This window comes from Zeus faber (genome assembly GCF_960531495.2).
Source record: "Zeus faber genome assembly, chromosome: 19".
Lineage (NCBI taxonomy): Eukaryota > Metazoa > Chordata > Actinopteri > Zeiformes > Zeidae > Zeus > Zeus faber.
Genome location: NC_137206.1, coordinates 2,484,361 through 2,504,703, shown reverse-complemented (window position 1 = coordinate 2,504,703; position 20,343 = coordinate 2,484,361). Strand labels below are relative to the sequence as shown.

Below are 20,343 nucleotides of genomic sequence, written 5' to 3'. Positions count from 1 at the left end.
GTGAGGAGCCATGTTTCCCTAATGGAGGTTTTTTTTTTTTTTAATTGAATCAAGCCCGGTGACGTCATGGAGACGGTGGAAACCTCTACAGTGACTCCGGATCTGGATCTCCGGCGGTGACCACGCCCACACGCCGTGCGAAGACTCCAGTGACCACGCCCCCACGGTGTGCAAAGACTCCAGTGACCACGCCCACACACTCTGCAGACTCCAGTGACCACGCCCACACACTGTGCAGACTCCAGTGACCACGCCCACACACACACCGTGCGAAGACTCCAGTGACCACGCCCCCACGGCGTGCAAAGACTCCAGTGACCACGCCCACACACTCTGCAGACTCCAGTGACCACGCCCACACACTCTGCAGACTCCAGTGACCACGCCCATACACTCTGCAGACTCCAGTGACCACGCCCACACACACTCTGCAGACTCCGGTGACCACGCCCACACGGTGTGCAAAGACTCCAGTGACCACGCCCCCACGGTGTGCAAAGACTCCAGTGACCACGCCCCCACACTGTGCAGACTCCAGTGATCACGCCCCCACAGTGTGCAAAGACTCCAGTGACCACACCCCCACAGTGTGCAGACTCCAGTGACCACGCCCCCACACTGTGCAGACTCCAGTGACCACGCCCCCACAGTGTGCAAAGACTCCAGTGACCACGCCCCCACACTGTGCAGACTCCAGTGACCACGCCCCCACACTGTGCAGATTTCAGTGACCACGCCCCCACAGTGTGCAAAGACTCCAGTGACCACGCCCACACACCGTGCGAAGCCTCCACAGTGACTCTGGATTCTGGTCAAATGAGGTGGATGCTTGGTTAACAAACAATATTTGAAATTGAACAATTATTTTGACGCTGAGGTAGCGGCAGCCGCAGCATCTTGAGCCCTCACCTGGAAAAGACAGAAAGGAGGAGGAAGGGCGCGTACTCCACCTCTACTTTTACCACTAATCACACTACTCCACGTCGACTTCTCCACCTCCCTCGACTCCATCCCCACCCTCTTCCTCTACGTTCAACACCAATGTACCTCCACCCACTCCCTACTTTCACTCTTCACCGTTAATACAACTACTCTACCACTTGTCTTTTTCTCTACCTCCACCTCTGCTCTTCTCCACCTCCTTTGACCCCATCTCATCTCTTCCTCCAGCTGTAGGGATCTGATGGCTGACTCCTCACTTTCCACCCAACCCTTCATGGAAACATGTGATCATTTCATTATTTGTGGATATTAAGACGGGACGTGGAGTTGTACCCACCTCCATGACAATGTGATATTAACTGAGAGACAGGAAGGAGGGACGGGAGACATGAGACGGAAGGACAGACAGGAAGGAGGATTCCGTGGTAGAAAACAAAACAAGATTCCTCCTTTTATTCGATGGTTCTTTTCCAGCCGTGTTGTACTGTCAGTACAGTAAACAACACAACAGCAACGTAAACAACAACAACAAACGAGAAAAAAAAACAGGCAAAAATGTAAAACAAACAGTTTTCATAAGAATCTCATTTTGACAAAGTACCTTTTCAATAACAAAACATTTAATGCACAACTGAGCAGACAAATCAAACGGAACCATCAGAATTTAAATAGAGGAAGTGACATCACGGTGTTGAAACCATGAAGATGAAATATTAAATAACGAATCAAAACAAAAAATATATATATATACTTCTCTATATATATTTATATATATCTCCATCTCTTTTAAATTTTCAAGTCAGAGCACTCGTGACAAACACGTTAAAAAAACACCCCAGGATCCGAGGGCCTTTGTCCAAAAAAAACCTCTCCAACGTTTCCAAAACATCTTTTAGTTTTTTTGGCACAGAAAAATACGAACGTCGTGGCAGTAGCATTATGCATTAAAAAAATCAACAACAAAAAAAAAAGGGCGGAGCCACAGCTTGTATTCAGATAAAAACAAAACAAAACAAAACAGCATAAACACATTTTGTGCACCGACAGCGTTGAGGAGTGCCACGCCCTCCCCAGGCCAGCGGTGGCGGCGGCTAGCGTAGCCGTTAGCCTGGCGGCCAGCGTAGCCGTTAGCCTGGCGGCCAGCGCAGCGTAGCGTAGCGGCTACTGCAGCATGCTCTTGATGGTCTTGTTGGTGGACTCGTCGTTTAGGTGTTTGGTCGTGTACCTGCGGGTTCCACAGAGAGACACCGACATGAGGAGCAGATCCTGCAACTGGAGCCCGAGCCCCGAGCCCACTTTACACTGAACCCCACAACGGGTTCGAAAGAAAACAATAAAACAAACACCGCCCAAACACCGACCACCACCGCGTTTATTGTTCACAAACTGAAGTTATTTGATTTCAAGTCAAAATATTCATATTTATTTATGTATTTATTTTTTTTAAATAGCTTAACTGACAGGACTTACTTTATTTGTCAAATGTTTTTTTAAGCTCTTTAACGCATGATTCTCTCCGGCGTGTCCTGGACGTCGTCACCTCCAGGACACGCTGAACGCTGCTGACCGCCGCCAGCTGGTTGTCATGGCGACTCCGTTCCTAACAGGTTTATTGTTTGTGTTTTCACATCAACATCATTTGGACGCAGCATCCAATAAAACACTGCTTTTCATTTCAAACGCCTTCAAAAGTGGATTTGACACAGTGAATATTTATATATCTATAAACATGACAAGTCAGTGTAAATAAGTAATAGTTTGTGTTGTATTTGACACAGTGAATATTTATATATCTATAAACATGACAAGTCAGTGTAAATAAGTAATAGTTGTGTTGTATTTGACACAGTGAATACTTATCGTCTGCTTTGGTTGAACTTAAATATCAACAAACATCAAACTATGGATGTATGTGTCCCTGTCGTCAACCATGACATCATCTCTCTGACGCTGCTCCGTGTTTACAAGCTGTCCACCGGGGAGGGGGCGGGGCTTACTTCTATATCCACTAACCTCATTGGTCAGAGGTCAGAGGTCGGCTTTAGATCGTGCAAAGCGATTGGCTTTCCACTGCCACTTGCCCAACGTGGAAATGAACTGATCAGCGGAATCTTTTAGCGAGACCACGCAGTGTGTTTTATTTTGACTTTGAGGAAAAGTTTTATTGTCCAGCGCTGATTTAAATTGTTTTGAGCAGATGTTGTGACGGAGGTTTAAACACGTCACAGTTCAACTGATTTACCTGTAAAAACAACAACAACAACAACACGACTGAAGAAACAAGAGTTTAAAGCACAGGTGTTACCTGAGAGCGTTGAGCAGCCCGTCCACGCTGCTGGGAGGCTGCTCCTTGAGGACCTTGATGCAGCCTTTCATCTGCAGAGGAACAAACACACATTGATCCTCAGCAACAACCACAACGTTATGAATCAAGGAAAACATCCTGATCTGTTGTTGACAGCAGATCAAGAGTACTATTATCAGAGTACTACTATCAGAGTACCAGAGTATTACTACCAGATTACCAGAGTACTACTACCAGATTACGACTATCAGAGTACCAGAGTATTACTACCAGAGTACCAGAGTATTACTACCGCCATTCAGGTACTACTTCTACAACCGCCCCAGTATTGCTACTATGACCTTCTTCAACCACTACCACAGTACTTCTGCGATGCTCCCTCTCGCTGGGTGCAGCTCTAATGTGCAGCAGCAGCACATTGAAGGAGGTTTAGTTTCATCGAGTGGAAAATGGGAAATTGCGCTGGTCGCTGAAACGGTTAGGGTTAGGGTTATCTATTCCAGGTTAAAGATTTTGAAAAGCCTTTGTCAACACGGGTTTAGGGTAAGAGACACATTGTGGAGCGGAACATTTTCATCATCGTGTCAAATACAGCTTTTACAGAGGAAACGTACAGGAAATGGACGTTCAGCCTCATTATAGAATATGATCATCTATTGAGCGTTGACCCAAAAGTGGAAAAAGGACACAAAAAGTTAAAAATAATGTGTAATGTGATAAATATATTACAGCCCAAACAAATTAATTGAAATAAACACGCAAAGAAGCTTTTAATAGATTAAAAAAATAAATGTAAAAGAACATTTCCGAGTTCTAGTGAACACATCATCACTTCCCGAAACACATTGGTTTTTCGAGTTTCCCTTGAACGCAGCGTCGCTTCCTCCTTGGAGAGCCGTGTCCGAGCCTCAACGCAGGTAAAAACAAACACAGATGACTTTATCAGTCCTCGTTGGACGTCTGGGCTTACTTTGGTGAGTAACTTAAAAGTAGTGATAAACATAACGTACAGGATAAATAAATGTTTTTTGTGGGACACATCGGCTGCATAACTGCCGAACCCAATGTGGTCAAAAAAAGTCAATTAACTTCAGATATACCGGCTTTTTAATAATTTCAACTGGATTCCATTATATTAATGTTGAGCCGTTTAATTCGCACGTTGTGTATGACAGGTGCTTTAAAAATGGTTATTATTATTATTATTATTATTATTATTATTATTATGATGACGTTGCTGACACACACCCATTCCACACTCACGTCGATCTTGGAGGACTTGGCGAAGGCCCCGACCGGGTGCACGTAGTCGTAGAGGATGATGACACCGACCATCACTCGCAGGCAGAACGACACCGTCTCCTCGCTGGCAAAGCGGCTGCGGTACTCCCTGGAAAACACCAGGCATTACAACACGCCCAGGCCTGACCTTGACCCCTCCGGCGTGTCCCTCACGCTTCCCATTAGCGTCCGTTGTGGATACATCAGAGGATGAGGGCCCTCGGCCTGGACTGACATCGGTTTAAAACCACCGTGTACAATTTCACAAAAGGCATATTTTGTTTTATTTTCGTGGTTAAAAGGATAATCCTTATTTTTGACTTTTGGAAAAATGACGCTTTTCTGGCCACGTCACCAACAAAACTCTCCATTAAAATGGTCAATGAGTGAGGTTGAGCGAAGACAAGTGATGTTGGACCAAATTCAAACCAGCCAATCACCATTCTGTAAAAAATTACTTAATTCCTTTATTGTTTGTTTGTCAAATCAACATCCCACTCCTCCACCAAGCCCAACGCAGTGGAATGGAACATTTCAAATTGTGCTGTAAATGTTTTCATTGGGCCCTGAACCATTTCATTCACTTTGCCTTAAAAGGACCCAAAATTATTCATCATCTCCACAACTAAAGCGTGCATGGTGGTGCACGCTTTAGTGGGTGGTGGTGCCCTTGGAGGAAGCGATGGGATCCATCTGTCGGCAACACAAAACTATTACAACTCGCAAACAAAAGCAAGTTGATGTTCTCCATCTTCGCCTGGAATGATCTCAAAGCGATAAAAGGTCGAAAACACAACGTTATGACGTAGATCATTTGAACAACGACGCACGGAATGTCTACAACTGGACCAAATTTAATTCCAATAAAACAAAAGTCAAAATATTTTACAGAGGTTTGGGCAGTTCATGGTATTTAACTGCCATCATGGTCACGTGGTGCGGTGCAGGCAGGTGCTCGGGCGGGGCACTCACGGTGTTTCCAACATGACTTTGCAGATGCTCGCCATGGTGCTCAAGCAGTCCGTCGTGTTCTCGATCGGAAGGTTTTTATTCTGGAAAGACCAGGCGGAAACAACAGGCGTCAAACTCAACCAGACAGGAAGTGAAAGGGGCCGGACCCCGCACACTCCTCGCTCTCCTCGCCCGTCCTCCTCACCCTCCTCCTCCTCCTCCTCCTCCTCCTCGCCCTCCATCTCATTTAGTCATTTAGTCGACATTGAGCAGACGCTTTTATCCAAAGCGACTTACAATTGTTCAAACACCGACGGACGCAGCCATCAGGAGCAATTAGGGGTTAAGTGTCTTGCTCAAGGACACTACAGCATGCTAGCAGGAGGAGCCTGGGATCTAACCAGCAACCTTTAGATTACTAGACCACCAGCTCTACCGCCTGAGCTACCGTCCCCCCGTCTCACCCTCCTCCTCCTCCTCCTCCTCACCCTCCTCGCCCGTCCTCCTCCTCCTCCTCGCCCTCCATCTCACCCATCCTCCTCACCCTCCTCGCCCTCCATCTCACCCTCACCCGTCCTCCTCACCCTCCTCCTCCTCACCCGTCTCACCCTCCTCCTCCTCACCCTCCCTCCTCACCCGTCTAACCCTCCTCCTCCTCACCCGTCTCACCCTCCTCCTCCTCACCCTCCCTCCTCACCCTCACCTCGGATACGAACTTTGTGGTGCCGTCGCTCAGCGTCTTCAGCATGGGCGTGGCGTCGGCGTAGAACAGAGAGATGCGATTGGCCAGTTCGTTGTTCACCTCGTTCTCGCCATCCGCCTGAGAGGACAAAACATTAAAGGGAGTTCAATGATGGTGCTGCCTCCACTCCAAGCCCGAAAGCATCCCTGCTAGACCTCCCCCCCAAACCAATGGAGAAACCCTTGGAAAGATTGTGTGTTTGGCTCAAGGGCACTAAGCCAGGTGGTGTGGCTGCAGGAAGAAGGGCCTTAACCGCTTCCTCTAGAATTATATTACATACACTCTATATAGATAGAAATATACTTCATTCATCCCTGGAGGGAAACTGCACTGTCACAGCAGTTCACATCCAAAATAGGCAATAAGAGTAATAATAATAATTATAATGACAGGTATAAAAATAGAAAAACAAATATGCCCATATGCAATAAACCTAATCAACTAGAATACAGAAAAAAAGCAAACTACAAACATAGTAAAACAATGAACCTAAAAATAAACAATTGGCACTATACCATAATCAACATTCAAGATTCAAATGATAAGCAATAAATAGAAACAAAAAAAAACAACAACATTTAATTAAAAGAAGAAAATAAAAAGGAAAAAAAAAATTTCAAACCTAGAAATGAACTAGTAGAGAAAATGAATGGACATAAACAGCACACACAGTGTTAGGTAATGTAGCTGAAGCTTTTGTCCAAAGACTTCCAATGAGGACATTTATAAAAGCAAGTTTACATCACAGTTTGATCAGAACATCAGTTCAGGTTCTGGTTCTGTTCACACACTGGTCTCCTCTGTGATACGGGAGAACAAGGAGAACGTGGAGAACACACCTCGTTCCCCCTCAGAGATCTGTGTTCCAGACCCTCCTCCATGTTTAAGGAGCAGCAGGAACATTTCCTGGCCTCCAGTCTGCCTCCGTTTAATAAAAATAACACAAAAGACAATGATATAAATAATCAGCGGCGATGTCAAGTCACATCCCTTTTGTTTTTATCTATTTATTATTTTTTAAATTTATTTTAAGTCATCACTTATAAGTGGAGTCTGCTCGTTGTCGCGGCGACGGCAGCGTTTCATCTCCGACCCGACGCTGACGGCTTCGTCTGGAGACCAGTGGCTCCGACGGAGACGCTGCGCTGCGGTCCCATCAGATCAGGACGTTTGAGTTGCGTTGGGGAAATGGAGACTAGAGCTCTGACAGCGAGCGCCGCTTCAACGTCCTCCATGCCACTGCATGCTACACATCTGGTGCAGTTTAAATGTAATATCGTTTTCTCCAAAAAGCTGATACCTACAATATGAACAACCACCACCCAAACGTCAACATCTGCTTTAAAGTGGTAATCCGAGTGGTCGTTTTTGTGAAGAAATCCCATGTTTCATACTTTTCTAGATGGCAGCCTTTGAGAAACAGCCGTTCAGTGTGTCCTGCAGGCTCGCCTCCATCCAGTTTCCATTGTTGGCGACGGGGTGTTCCGCACGTGCAAGAGGTCAATCGTTGACATGGATGAACATTCACAACAAATTACTTCAATATATCGCCGCCACCTCCAGTGACAAAAACACTGAAACTAAAACAAAAAACAATGGATGCATGGAGCCAAGACGAGGGGAAGCCTGGATAAACCTGGAAAACAATGTTGCAGCTTCCATTGGAATTCTGGGACCTGAAGTGTAATCCACCCGAAACGCACCATCTGATGGATCTCCACTTTAAACCCCTTTTTTGTTGAAGTTGAATCTTGGACTTGAATGCTTCTGTTTGGAGATAGTGGAGACATGGGGAGGTCGAGGGTTTGAATCCCATCTCACAGATCCATCGCAGCTTGTATCCGTTTCCTTACGGGTTTGGCTAATTTAACAATATAAGTTGCCTATTGGTTTAAACAAGAGGGAATGTGTGAATGATGGCATGACCAGTCCACCAGTACGCAACCAGCCCATTACCAGTCGCTGACCTGTCCACCAGTCCAGGACCGGTCCAGTGAACTGGTCAGACTCTGTAGTCCCAGCTGCTGATGCTCACCAGAGAGGGACGACCTGGCTACGACCCCAGATACCGTTCCCATGGCGACCTGCGTTTCCAGAGGCCCCCGGGGTCGTCTGATCTCGGATCAGTCTGTAGGGCGTGTCAGCTCGCATGGCTGCCCTTCGCCGAGTGTCCCAGAATTCCTGAGTGATTCTCCACGTGGGGTCCTCACGTCCCGGCAGGAGGAGGCGGCGTCTGCTTCTCCGGGGCCTCCGAGGAACGAGCGTCCGGGTTTTCGGTTGTACCAGACAAAAGGTTCGGGCCACGGGCGGAATCCATTGTTGCCGGTCAACGTACCATGTTGCATCATGGGAGACTGAGTATTACACAATGAGAAGCCCCCTTGTGACTCATTGTACGAGACGGCCTTCTTCAGGAGGCAAAAAGAACCAAACATCTGAAAAGTCTCCTTTTTAAGATTTTCAGCTCCCGCACGCGGTCCAAACCCGCCTGGCGGAGGCCCGCGGACCCAAGCCTTTCGACTCTCTCCCTTAGAGCCTGCTCTTTTGAATATTTTGAGAACTTCTGGTGCTTCTCCTCCGCACCTCGTCTCGGAGCGTTCATCTTCCACAGGGCCAGCTCTGTTGGTGTCGGACAGACTTACCGACGTAAGCTTTAGTCCCGTCTCTCACTCAGGACGTCGACCAACTCAGCTCAAGACGCCCAAGTCAGTTCACTCAGCGGCAAGATGAATCAACACTAGGAAAGAGCTCAACCACCGTCACACGCTTGACATCTTACATCTAAAGCAAAGACCTGTTTTCTGTATTTTAAAGCTGTTGGTACAACCGCTCTAAATGCCATAAACAGAACGTTATCACCCACCAGCCACAGAGCAGGCTTCATTCTGCACCGACCAAAGCTACTAAAGGGCAGCGTTCATGGAGCATTTTCTTGCTTATTGTTGATTTTTGGGCTCATTTTATTGTTTTTGTTAATTCTAGGTTCACACCTAATGTTTTGTATCAGTGGGTAACTGGAATCGCCAATTTTATTTTTTATCTTATAAATGTACAGTTTATTTTGATACTTATTGGACATTCCCCATTTTTTTTATCTTGCAGTAAAGCCTTCAGCTTTACTTTTTTCAGGTAATCCTCGGGTTTATTGCATCTTGCCATTTTCTAATTAGGATTCTTATATTATAATTATAATTGCCAATTTTGATATGAGCTGATGTGACACTGAGATTTCCCTCTGGGGATCGATAAAGTTTCTATTATTAACAGCACTAAAACGGGTGTAAAAGGTCAGCTTTTAATGAATAACTAGATGTAATCGGTGTTATTTCCTGTGTTCCTGAGCAGGTGGTGGCGTGTTGGTGGAGAACTCACCGGAACGTTGTTGATCCGCATGCGGCTCAGGGTTCTCCTGTAGTAGCTGAAGTCGTTCTGAATGGCGGGATTTGTCATCTGGAGAGAGCACCAAAACAAGAGACCATTGTCATCACATGATTATTCATCATCGAGTATTGATAATCAAATGAAAAAGACAACTCACGATTATCATGTTAAAAACATTGGCACCAGAAAGAGCTTGATAAAAAGTAATAACTTCATCGGCAGAATTATCAAAGGGTGAAAAAATCCCAAAGGAATAAAACGAGAGAGCCGCACAGAAAACAGAAAGATGCAAAGAGAGAGAGAGCGATAGAAAGAGGAAGAGGGCGGAGAGAGAGAGAGTGAAAGAAAGAGGGAGGGGATGAGAAAGACAGAGCGAGAGAACAGGAAATAGAAAAGAAGAGAGCGATAGAAAGAGGGAGAGCAAGAGAGCAGGTGGGGGGGGGACATGGATACAGCAAAATTTTGCAGTATTTTTCTTAAAATGTATCGTATTGAAAGTGACGTCACGACTGGAGTTTTATTTATTTATTAGTTTATTTACATTTTCAGGTTCTGTCGACACAAATACGTTTTAAAACACTGTTGACGTGTAATACGTTTACTGGCCACATTCACGTTTTCAAAAAGTCTGCCGCCCACTCCCAAAAGCCAAGTACACTGCTTCCATTTCTTAAATACGCAGCATCACCACCAGCACCACCACCAGCAGCAGCGGCAGGTTGACTGTGTTTACAAGGGAAGAAGCCGCCATCATCTGAAGCCATTTAAGATTCTCAACACGTTCAAATCACCAGACAAACAAGCGCTTTGTGAAGCTGGAGGTGGACGCAGGCGCTACACCCATCACAGTATCCACACGCACTGCTGCACGGCGCCGCTCTTAAAGTTGGAGAAACTTTTAATGACGACGCACTGAACTAAACATGTCGTTAAAGCACCGACCACATGTAAACAAACCCCTGGCGGCTTCCATGAGGTCATGGCGTCAGCGCTTCCAGCTCCGGGAGATCAATAATACATCGCAATATGGTATTACTTTGTGTATAGCAGAAAAATAAAATTTAAAAGTGATCGTGATGATATCGTACCAGGACATAAGTATTGTGATATTATCATACTGGGAGATCCCTGGCCACTCCCACCCCTAACGGACAGAGAGAGCGCGGCTGAGACGGAACCTAAACTGCTGCCGAATCCACCCGACATTGTTTCCAGGGACGTGAAGATCATTTCGGCGGCGCCCTCACACCCCAAAACAACGAGGCCAATCAGGCACCGTCACCTCCGACGGGCAGCTCGGCCAATCAGAGAAGCATCTCCTCCTCCTCCTCCTCCTCCTCAGGCTATTTATCCCCATTTCACCACCGTCCCAGAGTGTTGGCAGCAGCGCAATCCTGCCACAATAGACTGGTGCCGTCCCAGTCCATCCCAACACCAGGGGGGCGGGGGTCCAGACACTTTAACTGGGTCACTTTAACTGCTGTGAGTGAAAGATTGATGCCGGGGCCTGGCATGCCACCTTGGGTACTGGGCACTAATTGGGGTTGTGTCGCGGAAAAGCGCCCCCGGGGGGGGCTTCTGTTTTTAAGAAAGGAGGGTGTTTGTGTCTCAGGATTTAAGAGGAACCAGTTCAGCCTCCCGGTCTGCACAGGACCCCCGGTCCGCCTACACCGGCCACCCAACAAACTGGGGTTTGGGCGGCGGAGTCTGACGCCATTTTGCAAACGCGAAGTGGTGTCAGACTCACAGCTGTACACCTGTTCATGAAGGCAAACATCTAATCAACCTCCATCGTCTCAGGATCTCCACCCGGTAGGGATGTGAAAACGTTTGGGACGCGGTGGAAAGCAGCAGCGGTGTGGAGCTCTCATGTCGACATGGATCAGAACCTCTGATGAATGTATCCAGCACCTTGAGGGATCCAGGCGCCAACGAAACTCAAAGCGGTTTTGGGCGTTAAGGGCGTCCTGACCGAGGTTAGGAATAAAGTGGCCGCTTCTTCCTTCATCCCATCCCCTGTGGAGTCCGTTTTCCTATACGGCTGCGAGTGCTGGACACTAACAAAGGCCCTGCAGAAGTCCCTGGATGGCTGCTACACCAGAATGATACGTGTGGTCCTGAACATCAACCAGGACGAACACATTACCAACCAACGTCTGTATGGGGCACTACCCAGTGTATCAGAGAACATAGCAGTAAGGAGGATGAGACTAGCAGGCCGTCGCCACCGCCACAGAGAACTCCCGGCCAAAAAGCTTGTACTGCGGGAACCAACACACGGGCATGGATCAAGAGGACGTCACGCATCTACCTATGTGGACGTGCTGAGGAAAGATGCTGCTGCAGAAAGCACAAAGGAGCTGCTCAGGTGTATGGAGAACAGGGATGACAGGAGACGCCGATGGGAGGCTCGTCTGAGGACGACGTAGAGAGAGATCCAGAACTTTCTTCTCTCCACATAGTTTCTGCTGGTTCACTGAACCTCACTGTTCCTCAGGCTGGTTTTTCCTCCAGAGGTTCCAACGGGACGGAGTCGCGGATCTAATTAACCGCTTATCAGCGACGATCAGAGGAGGCTCAGCGCCAACAGCTGAGTGGCGTCCGCTGGCCTGCAGGGACATCCAAGAGGTGGAGGAGGTGGAGGCCTCGGAGGAGAAAGGACGCACGAGTGTTCGTGGAAAAAGGGGGACGGAGGATGATTAACTGAGTCTGGGCCTTTGGAGACGCAGGACTAAGTCTCTCCACCCGTCCACGGGGGCATGTGGAATATATTGGGAGGAAATTAAGAACTGGTGAGATTCTGCCACACAAATTTTACACAAATCCTAATTTGCCCATTCTGAAAGTAAGACCAATCATTTGTGACTAAGAGTTTTCTGTTTGTCAGTTTATTTTATTCTTTTCTATTCAAATTATCTTCTATTTATGCCAATCTATTTTACCGTTGTTGTATATTGCCGTTGTTTTTCCCATATTCTGTTTTTATTTCTTTGTCAGTTTATTGGTTCTGATGCGAGCTGCTGGAACGCCGTCATTTCCCTCCGCAGATGAATGAAGTATCTCATCCAAATCGTCATCATCCAAAGAGAAAGAAATTGAAAGAAAGAATTGAAAGAATATGACGACAAACAAATGAAATGCGTAAACGGTGCACTTTGTGTGTCGTTTATATTGCGTAACCAAATGCAGTTAAAGTGGTAATCCGCTGGATTATTTTCACTGAAGGCACCCGTCTCCACAAGCCCTCCTCTATATGATGTGGTGGCGGGGTCTGCCTTTCCCGGCAAGAACGCAAAGACGATCTGACGGATCGCTACCTTCTTCACACATCTATAAATGTGTCTCTTTATGAATATTGGCCTGACCTTGAGCTCATCGAAGCGCAGCGTGAAGTGCAGGATTTCGGCAAACTGCTTGGCCAGCGCCTGCTCGCGCTCCAGGTGCTGCGTGGGGTCGTTGTAGGTCTCGCTGGTCAGAGCTCCCAGAAGGCCGTGCAGCGCCGCCTCTGTACACAAACACAGCTTGTAAACGCCGACGCACCGTGTCCCTCCAATACAGAGATCACACCCATTACTGAGCTGCACCTGGGGTTTCCAAATGTTGGCTGTGGCCTCCTAGGGGCCATCGCAGGAACTTCAAGCGGTCTGCAGCAAAATTGTTTTTTATGTCGACCCCCACCTCATAAAATATATCTCTGTAATTTCACTAATTACTGTGATTTTTATTTTTGTTGTGGTGAGATTGCGTTTTGTCAGCAAGGTTAAGTAAATTACAGGCAGATGGGGGAGGGGAAAGTTTGGAACCCCTGACTTATTCCTTCATTTTGGGCCATTAGAACACTAATGATTAACATAATTCATTTTACTCCACTTCTCCAACTCACCTGCGTCTATTTGTTAAAAAAAAAGACTGAAAATCAAGTCCCATTTCTTTTAGATCTTTTATAAAAACATTGTTTTCATGCCTCTCGGTGTTGAATTTAGGATATTTCACATTCAAAATAAAACCATCATCAGACTTTGATTTCCACCACGACAGTCAAAATCAATTTCCATCATCACAGCCCTGAACCTCATCCATCCTAAATATTTTGAAAGCGTTGAAACCCGGGTCCGAGGTTTGATTCATTTCGGGTTGGGGGTGGGGGGGCTTTCTATGCCCGCCATGCCTCAAATAAAATGTCAGCTGGCTGAAGTGCCCTCAGGAGCCGGGAGGGAAAGCGGTGGCTCCCAAAACGCCCGGGGCCCCGGAGCCCAGCGCCACTCTGAGTGGGGGAGGGGGGGGCATGAGCCTCATTATCTAATTGGCACAAACGGGAGTGTCTGCGTGCGGGGAATGGATGTCCATTCACGGAGGATTACTCATTGTTTTGACACAAGGTAAATACAAAGCCGCGTTGAACATAATACAACCCTAATTAACTATGCACTGCGGGAGGGGCACTCAAACCGCAAAAAATAAATACATTTTTTATATATATATATATATATATATATATATATATATATATATATATATATATATATATATATATATATATATATATATATATATATATATATATATAATGAATTATGCTGACATAATATACCAAGCTACAGCTAAAAGACATCTATAAGCCCTTAATATAGTTTATATTCTATAATAGTATAATCTATAATTCTATAATAGTATTTAATAAACCCTCCATTTGTGTAATGTGAGATCAGTCTTTTATTTTTGTTACTATTTTATTTGTTTTCTAATTTCACTTTATTAAATTAAGTTTAAATGCGCACTATCTGCTTTTAATTTTCTTCCGTTGCGTTTCTTTTTGGCCGCCTGTCTGCTTGTGACGCACTGTGTAACCGTATGTTTTAAAACGTGCCGTATAAATATAAAGATTTACTAAAAAAAAACAAAAAAACAATAAGTGAAGCAGCGACTCAGAGCACCAACCACTTAAGGAGACTAACGACCTCCATCTGCTGGGGACAGCGGTTGCAGCGAGGAGGCAGATTAAAAATGGCCGTAGTGCTGCTGCTGCTGCAGTCACCCCCCACCCCCCGTCGCAGTCAAAACAGAGCGAGAGATGGAGCTGCTTCCGAAAAAACAAGCCTCTCCAGCATGTCTGGGTGGAGGAGGGCGGAGGGGACGTCTGATCACGTCAGGTCACGGCCGAGCGCACAAACAGAATGCGGGGGGGCGGGCGGAGCGGGGGCGGAGCCTGGGAGGGGGACACACCCCCCCCCGGTGCATGAATGGAAGGAAAACATAAACAGTCACTCAAGATTTATATTGTTGATATATGAATATTTGGCTAAAATTCTATTTCATACCTTTCTATACTCTAGTTATGGAGATTATTCATGTGTTTTATTTATTGTTTATCAACAGGTTTATTGTACATTCCATGTTTTTATTTAATCTTAATGGTGGCTATTTCTCTTCTCATAAGTTCATCTTTCTGGTTCATTGCTCACTTTATTTCATTAGTTAGTGTACAAGAACAGATTCTGACCAGATCGTTTATATTTTTGGGTCACTAGGGGTCAAGAGTTTTTACTGTTGTATATTTTGTTGTTTGTCATTAGGTTTAGTGTATATTGCCATTTTTTATTAAACAGTCAACTGTTTTTATTTTATATTTCCGCATTTTCCATTTTCTCCTTTATATTTTATTGAGCCGTTGCTGGCACTGAAATGTCCCTCTGGGGATGAATTAAGTATCTTTCTATTGATCATTTAAAAAGGTTGCAGATGTCTGTTTATTTTTGCAACTGCAAATTTTTTTTTTTTTTTACTACTTATTGTTTATTTTATTTGTAATATTTTACCATTTTTTATTTTATATATTTACAGCGACAACATCAAGAAACCATGGAAATCCACCACAAATACACAAAATCCACCATATCATCATATCACTCCCAGTTCCGCCCAGACAGCCCTACCAGCCTGGAACCATGGAGCTCCAGACTCGGATCAAAATCCAGAACCAGATCCAGCTCCGGCTCCAGAACTAAATGCAGAACCAGATCCAAATCCAGCTCCAGATCAGGATATGGCGAAGACCACCCACGACCCTCCACAACGAGCCAGGATCTGGACCTGGACCTGGAGCAGTGCAAGACCCAGAGCTGGATCTGAACCAGGAGCTGGATCTGAACCAGGAGCTGGATCTGGACCTGGATCCGGGAGGCAGGGAAGATAACCTACTTGGTTACATAACAGCTGCAGTTCGCCGCTGCTTCCATTGACTGGGATTACAGGGTTGTGGTCGCCGAGGCATGGCGGACCACCCCACCGTCCACCCTCACCCACCCCGCGAGCCTCGGGGTCACAATAAGATCACGTAGAACTACGCCTCACCCCCTCCACGCTAATGAGGCTGCCTGTAGACCCATCTACACAGGGGTCAGAGACAGCAGCATGGAGTCAGAGTGTGTGTGTGTGTTTATATGCTAATATTTTGCAGCTCAGCAGCCAATAGTGCAGATGCACACACACCGTGCACACGCAGCCCTTAAGGTTACGCAGAAGGTCGTTGTGTAAAAATACGTTTGAAAACGTGCACGGTGCACGTTCTTTAACATACAGAGGAGACATCGGAGAAAATGAATCCATGCATTTATTTTTTTGACGCATTTATTTCTTCGATGAGCACAAACTCAAAAATGTGGAAACTGGATTTCCACACGTTTGAGCTTTAAAATCGGAGTGAAATTTATAAACAAAATTTGAGTTGTAGCTTAACTTTACCCATCATGCACTTCGTTAAGTCGCTTCACTTTGAACAACGAACCGATGTATAAAGACTAGAAATTGGTAAATTTGTATTTATTTTATTAATTGCGCCCCCTCGTGCTCCCTCTCCGGAGGTGATTGAGAGTCATTATTGATAAAACTAAGGGAAACATAACATTTTGTCATTTACAAATTAAAAAATAATGTTTCTGAATGTTTTACAATGCCATGTTTTAAGTTTTGTAGACAAACTTTGAAAATTTCAGACTCAAATTTCAGAGGCTGAAAAACATGAGTGGGCGTGGCTTGAAGTGGTAGGGGCGTGGCCTAATGAATAACCAATCCGGATCTTTAAGGCGAATTCTCCGACCAGTTCATTTGGCAGAACTCGCTGAAACCATGGAAACGGCCTCCAGAAACCTTGACATTTTTCTGATTTGAGATTTCACATTTTGTCAAAAATTAATAAATATAATGATTTGGAGTAAAGCCCAAACGGGGTTGGTACCTAATCTCTGGGAGAACTGGTAGAACTTCTTGAGCTTCCCGACCAGCGACACCACGGCGTTCCAGGCCTGCTCCTGTAGCATCTCATCGTTTGGGTTCTGGATCGCCTGCCGAGCCAGAACCAGAGGAAGGTTTGAGAAGCTTGTGAACCACAACTACGGGATGCACGGGTCAGGACATGAGAATTGAATCAACTACAAGGAAGTCCAAGGAACTGTGAGACTGTAAATAAAACAGCTCTCCCATTTTCCCTGACATATTTAGCGATGCGAAACTGAGAAGCAGTTCATCCGACGGCCACCGCTCGGTGTTCAGACTTCATTTTCACTGTACCAAGTTTTCCTTCTTCTGATCCACTGATGTGTTGTTTTCGGTCCCTTGGGGTGGAGGAGGAGATTTTTTGTGAATGTTCCTCCATATCGACAGTTTATTGAACTACACAACTAGCTATGCCGCTTCAGGTTATTCACCACAGCTGCAATTTCACTGATTGCGCGTGGCGGACCCCGCCATTAACAGAGACAGCATATGGAGGAAAAGAGGTCTCAAGCTAAAAATATGGAATAGTTGTTTCTTAGCATGTTTGGCGTAAATCAATATGCCATACATATGAATATATGTTAGTTTTCTTCAACATAATAATTTCACGGATTACCACTTTAAATTCTTACATCTCAGGTGGTTTAAGATTTCCACTTCTTTATAAGGAGACAAAACTAGGCTGTTAATTAATTCCACATGCAGAATAAATGTGTTTTCATTTTTAAAGGGGACCTATTATGCTCCTTTTTCAACAAGTTAATAGTTAGTTAATTAATAGGTCTGAGGTCCCCAAAACATGTCTTTTGTAAAAAATAAATGAATAATACCACTCCGATCATGCATTCTGGCCATTCTAACATGCCTAAAAACCCTTCCTGTTCCTGACCTGCTGTTTCAGTGGGTGGCGCCACCCTCCTGAGGCCCCTAGTTCTGTGAGCCAATGGGGTTTTATTTTTATTGGTTATTTATTATTACCGCTGAGCATACGTGGGCTGGTCCCCACCCAGAGCGATGCGACCCCACAGGGTGGACTGTTGTCGGTGCCCCGGGGGCGAGGGACCGCGCACTTAGATCTGGACCAATCACCGTGCACCTACGTCACTGAAGGTTCCCCTTGTGCCAGTGAGTCACTGCCCTGGAGTAGGAGCTAAAACAAGTCCCTCAAAACGGAATTCCAAGAACTACGAATGTTCCTAGTTCCTGCAGATCGCAAAAGTTCTTAGAGCTATGAAAAAGTTCCTGCGGCGCAAAAACACCTTTACTCAGATGGAGGGCGGTTCTGATTCTAATGAGTCTCCAAGTGACGTAGGAAGGAGACATCCCAACGGCTTGTTTCAGGACATGTTCTCTGAAATACGCAGCTCACAACAAACTGACGGGGTCGTCTTATTTCAGTGTGTGTGTGTGTTAGCAGAACCATCAGAGACCCAGATGGATGTGCACAAGCACCAAAAGAGTGACTTTTCCATCATTCTCCTTTAAATGTGATTTACAGCCGGGCAGATCCAGAGCATCCTGTCTTCATAAAGACAATATAAACTAAACTACACCAAAATAAAAATGATATAACACTCCCACCTCCCGGATCTCCTGGCCTGCTCCCTTGTAGGCCTGTAGCTCGTCCAGGATCGCCCTGGCGTCCTGCAGCACCACGTCCACCTGCTGCCACACCGCCCGCTCCGCCTCCGTGGGCTGGGCATCTGGGCGGAGGAAAACAAAATACCTTATATCGACCGTTTATCTGGAGGAATTAGGTTGAAATCAGACAAGATACGTTTACCCCTTTTTAAAACATTACTTAGAAATGGCATCATCACAACATTTTTTGGCTGGAGGCAATTTATTTTAATACTTCTCTTATTAAAAAACATTCTCATTTTTAAATATTGTATTAAAATTGTATGAATTTTTGTATTACTTTTTAAAGATTATGTTGATATTGGCTATTTGGACTGGTTAGTTTAAAAAGGCCTTTAATTAGAAGAATGCATATTTAAAATACACCCGTGTGTCAACAATAAATGAGACAACATTTAACAAAATTGTGCAAAAAAAAAAAAAAAAAAAAAAATAAAATATATATATATATATATATATATATATATATATATATATATATTTTTTTTTTTTTTTTTTTTTTTTTTTTAAGTAACTAAATTAGTAGTAAATTACATTGAACAAAAAAAGAGAGAAAAAAAGATAAACCATATATGTGTACATAAAAAACACTGAAAGATAAAATATTTTACAACCCCACCCTGACTGATATTCCAAACAGCTTCAAAAATGTGTTCTTTGGTTTAATTTTGAGAAATTCAGGAGAAAACTTTCAAGCTTAGAAAACCTAGACAAATATATATATTTATATATAGAGAGAGAATAGAAATAAATACACATAAAAAATTGGTTCAACAATATTATTTTAAACCAATACATTTTAAAAATTGAAGCAATTTTGTTCAGTTGATCCAATGGCTCCAATCCAAAGATATATTTTATTTTTCGGTGCAGAAAACGTTCCCTTGCCCGAGGGCGCGACAGTCAGCAGAGTGTGAGGGTTAGAAGGTTCCTGGTGGGTTTTTTTGGGGGTTTTTTTGGGAGCTGACACTCGGGAGCGGTGCAGTGCAGCAATTTCAAATGTGGAGAAAGAAAAACTCACTTTCGAAATCGAGGAAGAAATTGGGCTCCTGTTCCAGATCTGTGCAGGTCAAAACCTTCAGGAGGTTCCCCATGTTAGGATTCCTGCTGGGGGAGGGAGAGGAACACCAGGAGAAAGACGACGTTAAAAATGACATTTTGCTCGTTTTTGTTCAATTATTTCACATTTGAATAAATTCAAATATAAAATGACCTACAGTGCTGATTCAGGGACATTCCCCCTCTACAGTTTATTATAGCATATTGCTGGAGCTGCTTACGACAGAAATAACAGAAAATACTCCCACAAATACCACAGTTCCTCCAATAACAACATAAGAAATAAAAAGCGGTCCGGGATATTTTCCTGCATGTTATGGTGGAATAATTCCATTTTCAACTTGGATGCTGTTTAACATACACAACCTCAAAAGTGCCATCGCTCATTGGAAACAGATCGACGACAGCTCGGGATTGATCGATATTGACAGATTGAAAACCCAGTGAGAACTGGTTCCCGGGCGCTGGAGCTGCACCAAACCCAGTGAAAACCTTCTCTATAGCTTTGGGACAGAACACAAGAAGTTTACCGCTAAATAGATCAACTTATAGAAAGAGGAAAGTCTATAAATAAGATGGAACATTGAAGCTAAATGCCACCACACCCCACCCCTCCACAGTGCTGCAGCGCTGCCCTACTGCCCCAGATGCGCCCACGGTCCGTAGAAACCAGTGTTCCCAGTGGACCCAGTGTGGGTTTATGTGCCCCTCGCACTTGCCAAACAGATGGGGAACCAAAAGCAGCCGTGCGCCCCGCCCCCCCCCCCCC

The 20,343-nt window shown here is 45.0% G+C and overlaps 1 protein-coding gene across 3 annotated transcripts in view; it reads right to left on the bottom strand.

The window, feature by feature from the left end:
• Nucleotides 1-1,393: 1,393 nt before the first annotated feature.
• fam49bb (family with sequence similarity 49 member Bb) overlaps nucleotides 1,394-20,343 on the bottom strand; it is a 42,024-nt gene continuing 23,074 nt past the window's right edge. Inside the window, exons 3-12 of one of the 3 annotated variants that reach the window (XM_080020662.1) lie at nucleotides 19,537-19,622; nucleotides 18,456-18,577; nucleotides 16,837-16,942; nucleotides 12,968-13,107; nucleotides 9,594-9,671; nucleotides 6,183-6,299; nucleotides 5,501-5,580; nucleotides 4,511-4,637; nucleotides 3,248-3,318; nucleotides 1,394-2,167 (exon numbers count right to left, since the gene is read on the bottom strand). In XM_080020662.1, coding sequence (XP_079876788.1) covers nucleotides 2,104-2,167; nucleotides 3,248-3,318; nucleotides 4,511-4,637; nucleotides 5,501-5,580; nucleotides 6,183-6,299; nucleotides 9,594-9,671; nucleotides 12,968-13,107; nucleotides 16,837-16,942; nucleotides 18,456-18,577; nucleotides 19,537-19,609 — 978 coding nt within the window. In that variant the 5' untranslated portion in view covers nucleotides 19,610-19,622 and the 3' untranslated portion in view covers nucleotides 1,394-2,103. Of the gene's footprint in view, nucleotides 2,168-3,247; nucleotides 3,319-4,510; nucleotides 4,638-5,500; nucleotides 5,581-6,182; nucleotides 6,300-9,593; nucleotides 9,672-9,759; nucleotides 9,800-12,967; nucleotides 13,108-16,836; nucleotides 16,943-18,455; nucleotides 18,578-19,536; nucleotides 19,623-20,343 lie in introns of those variants that run through there. The other 2 variants (XM_080020663.1, XM_080020664.1) reach the window with 2 other exon arrangements.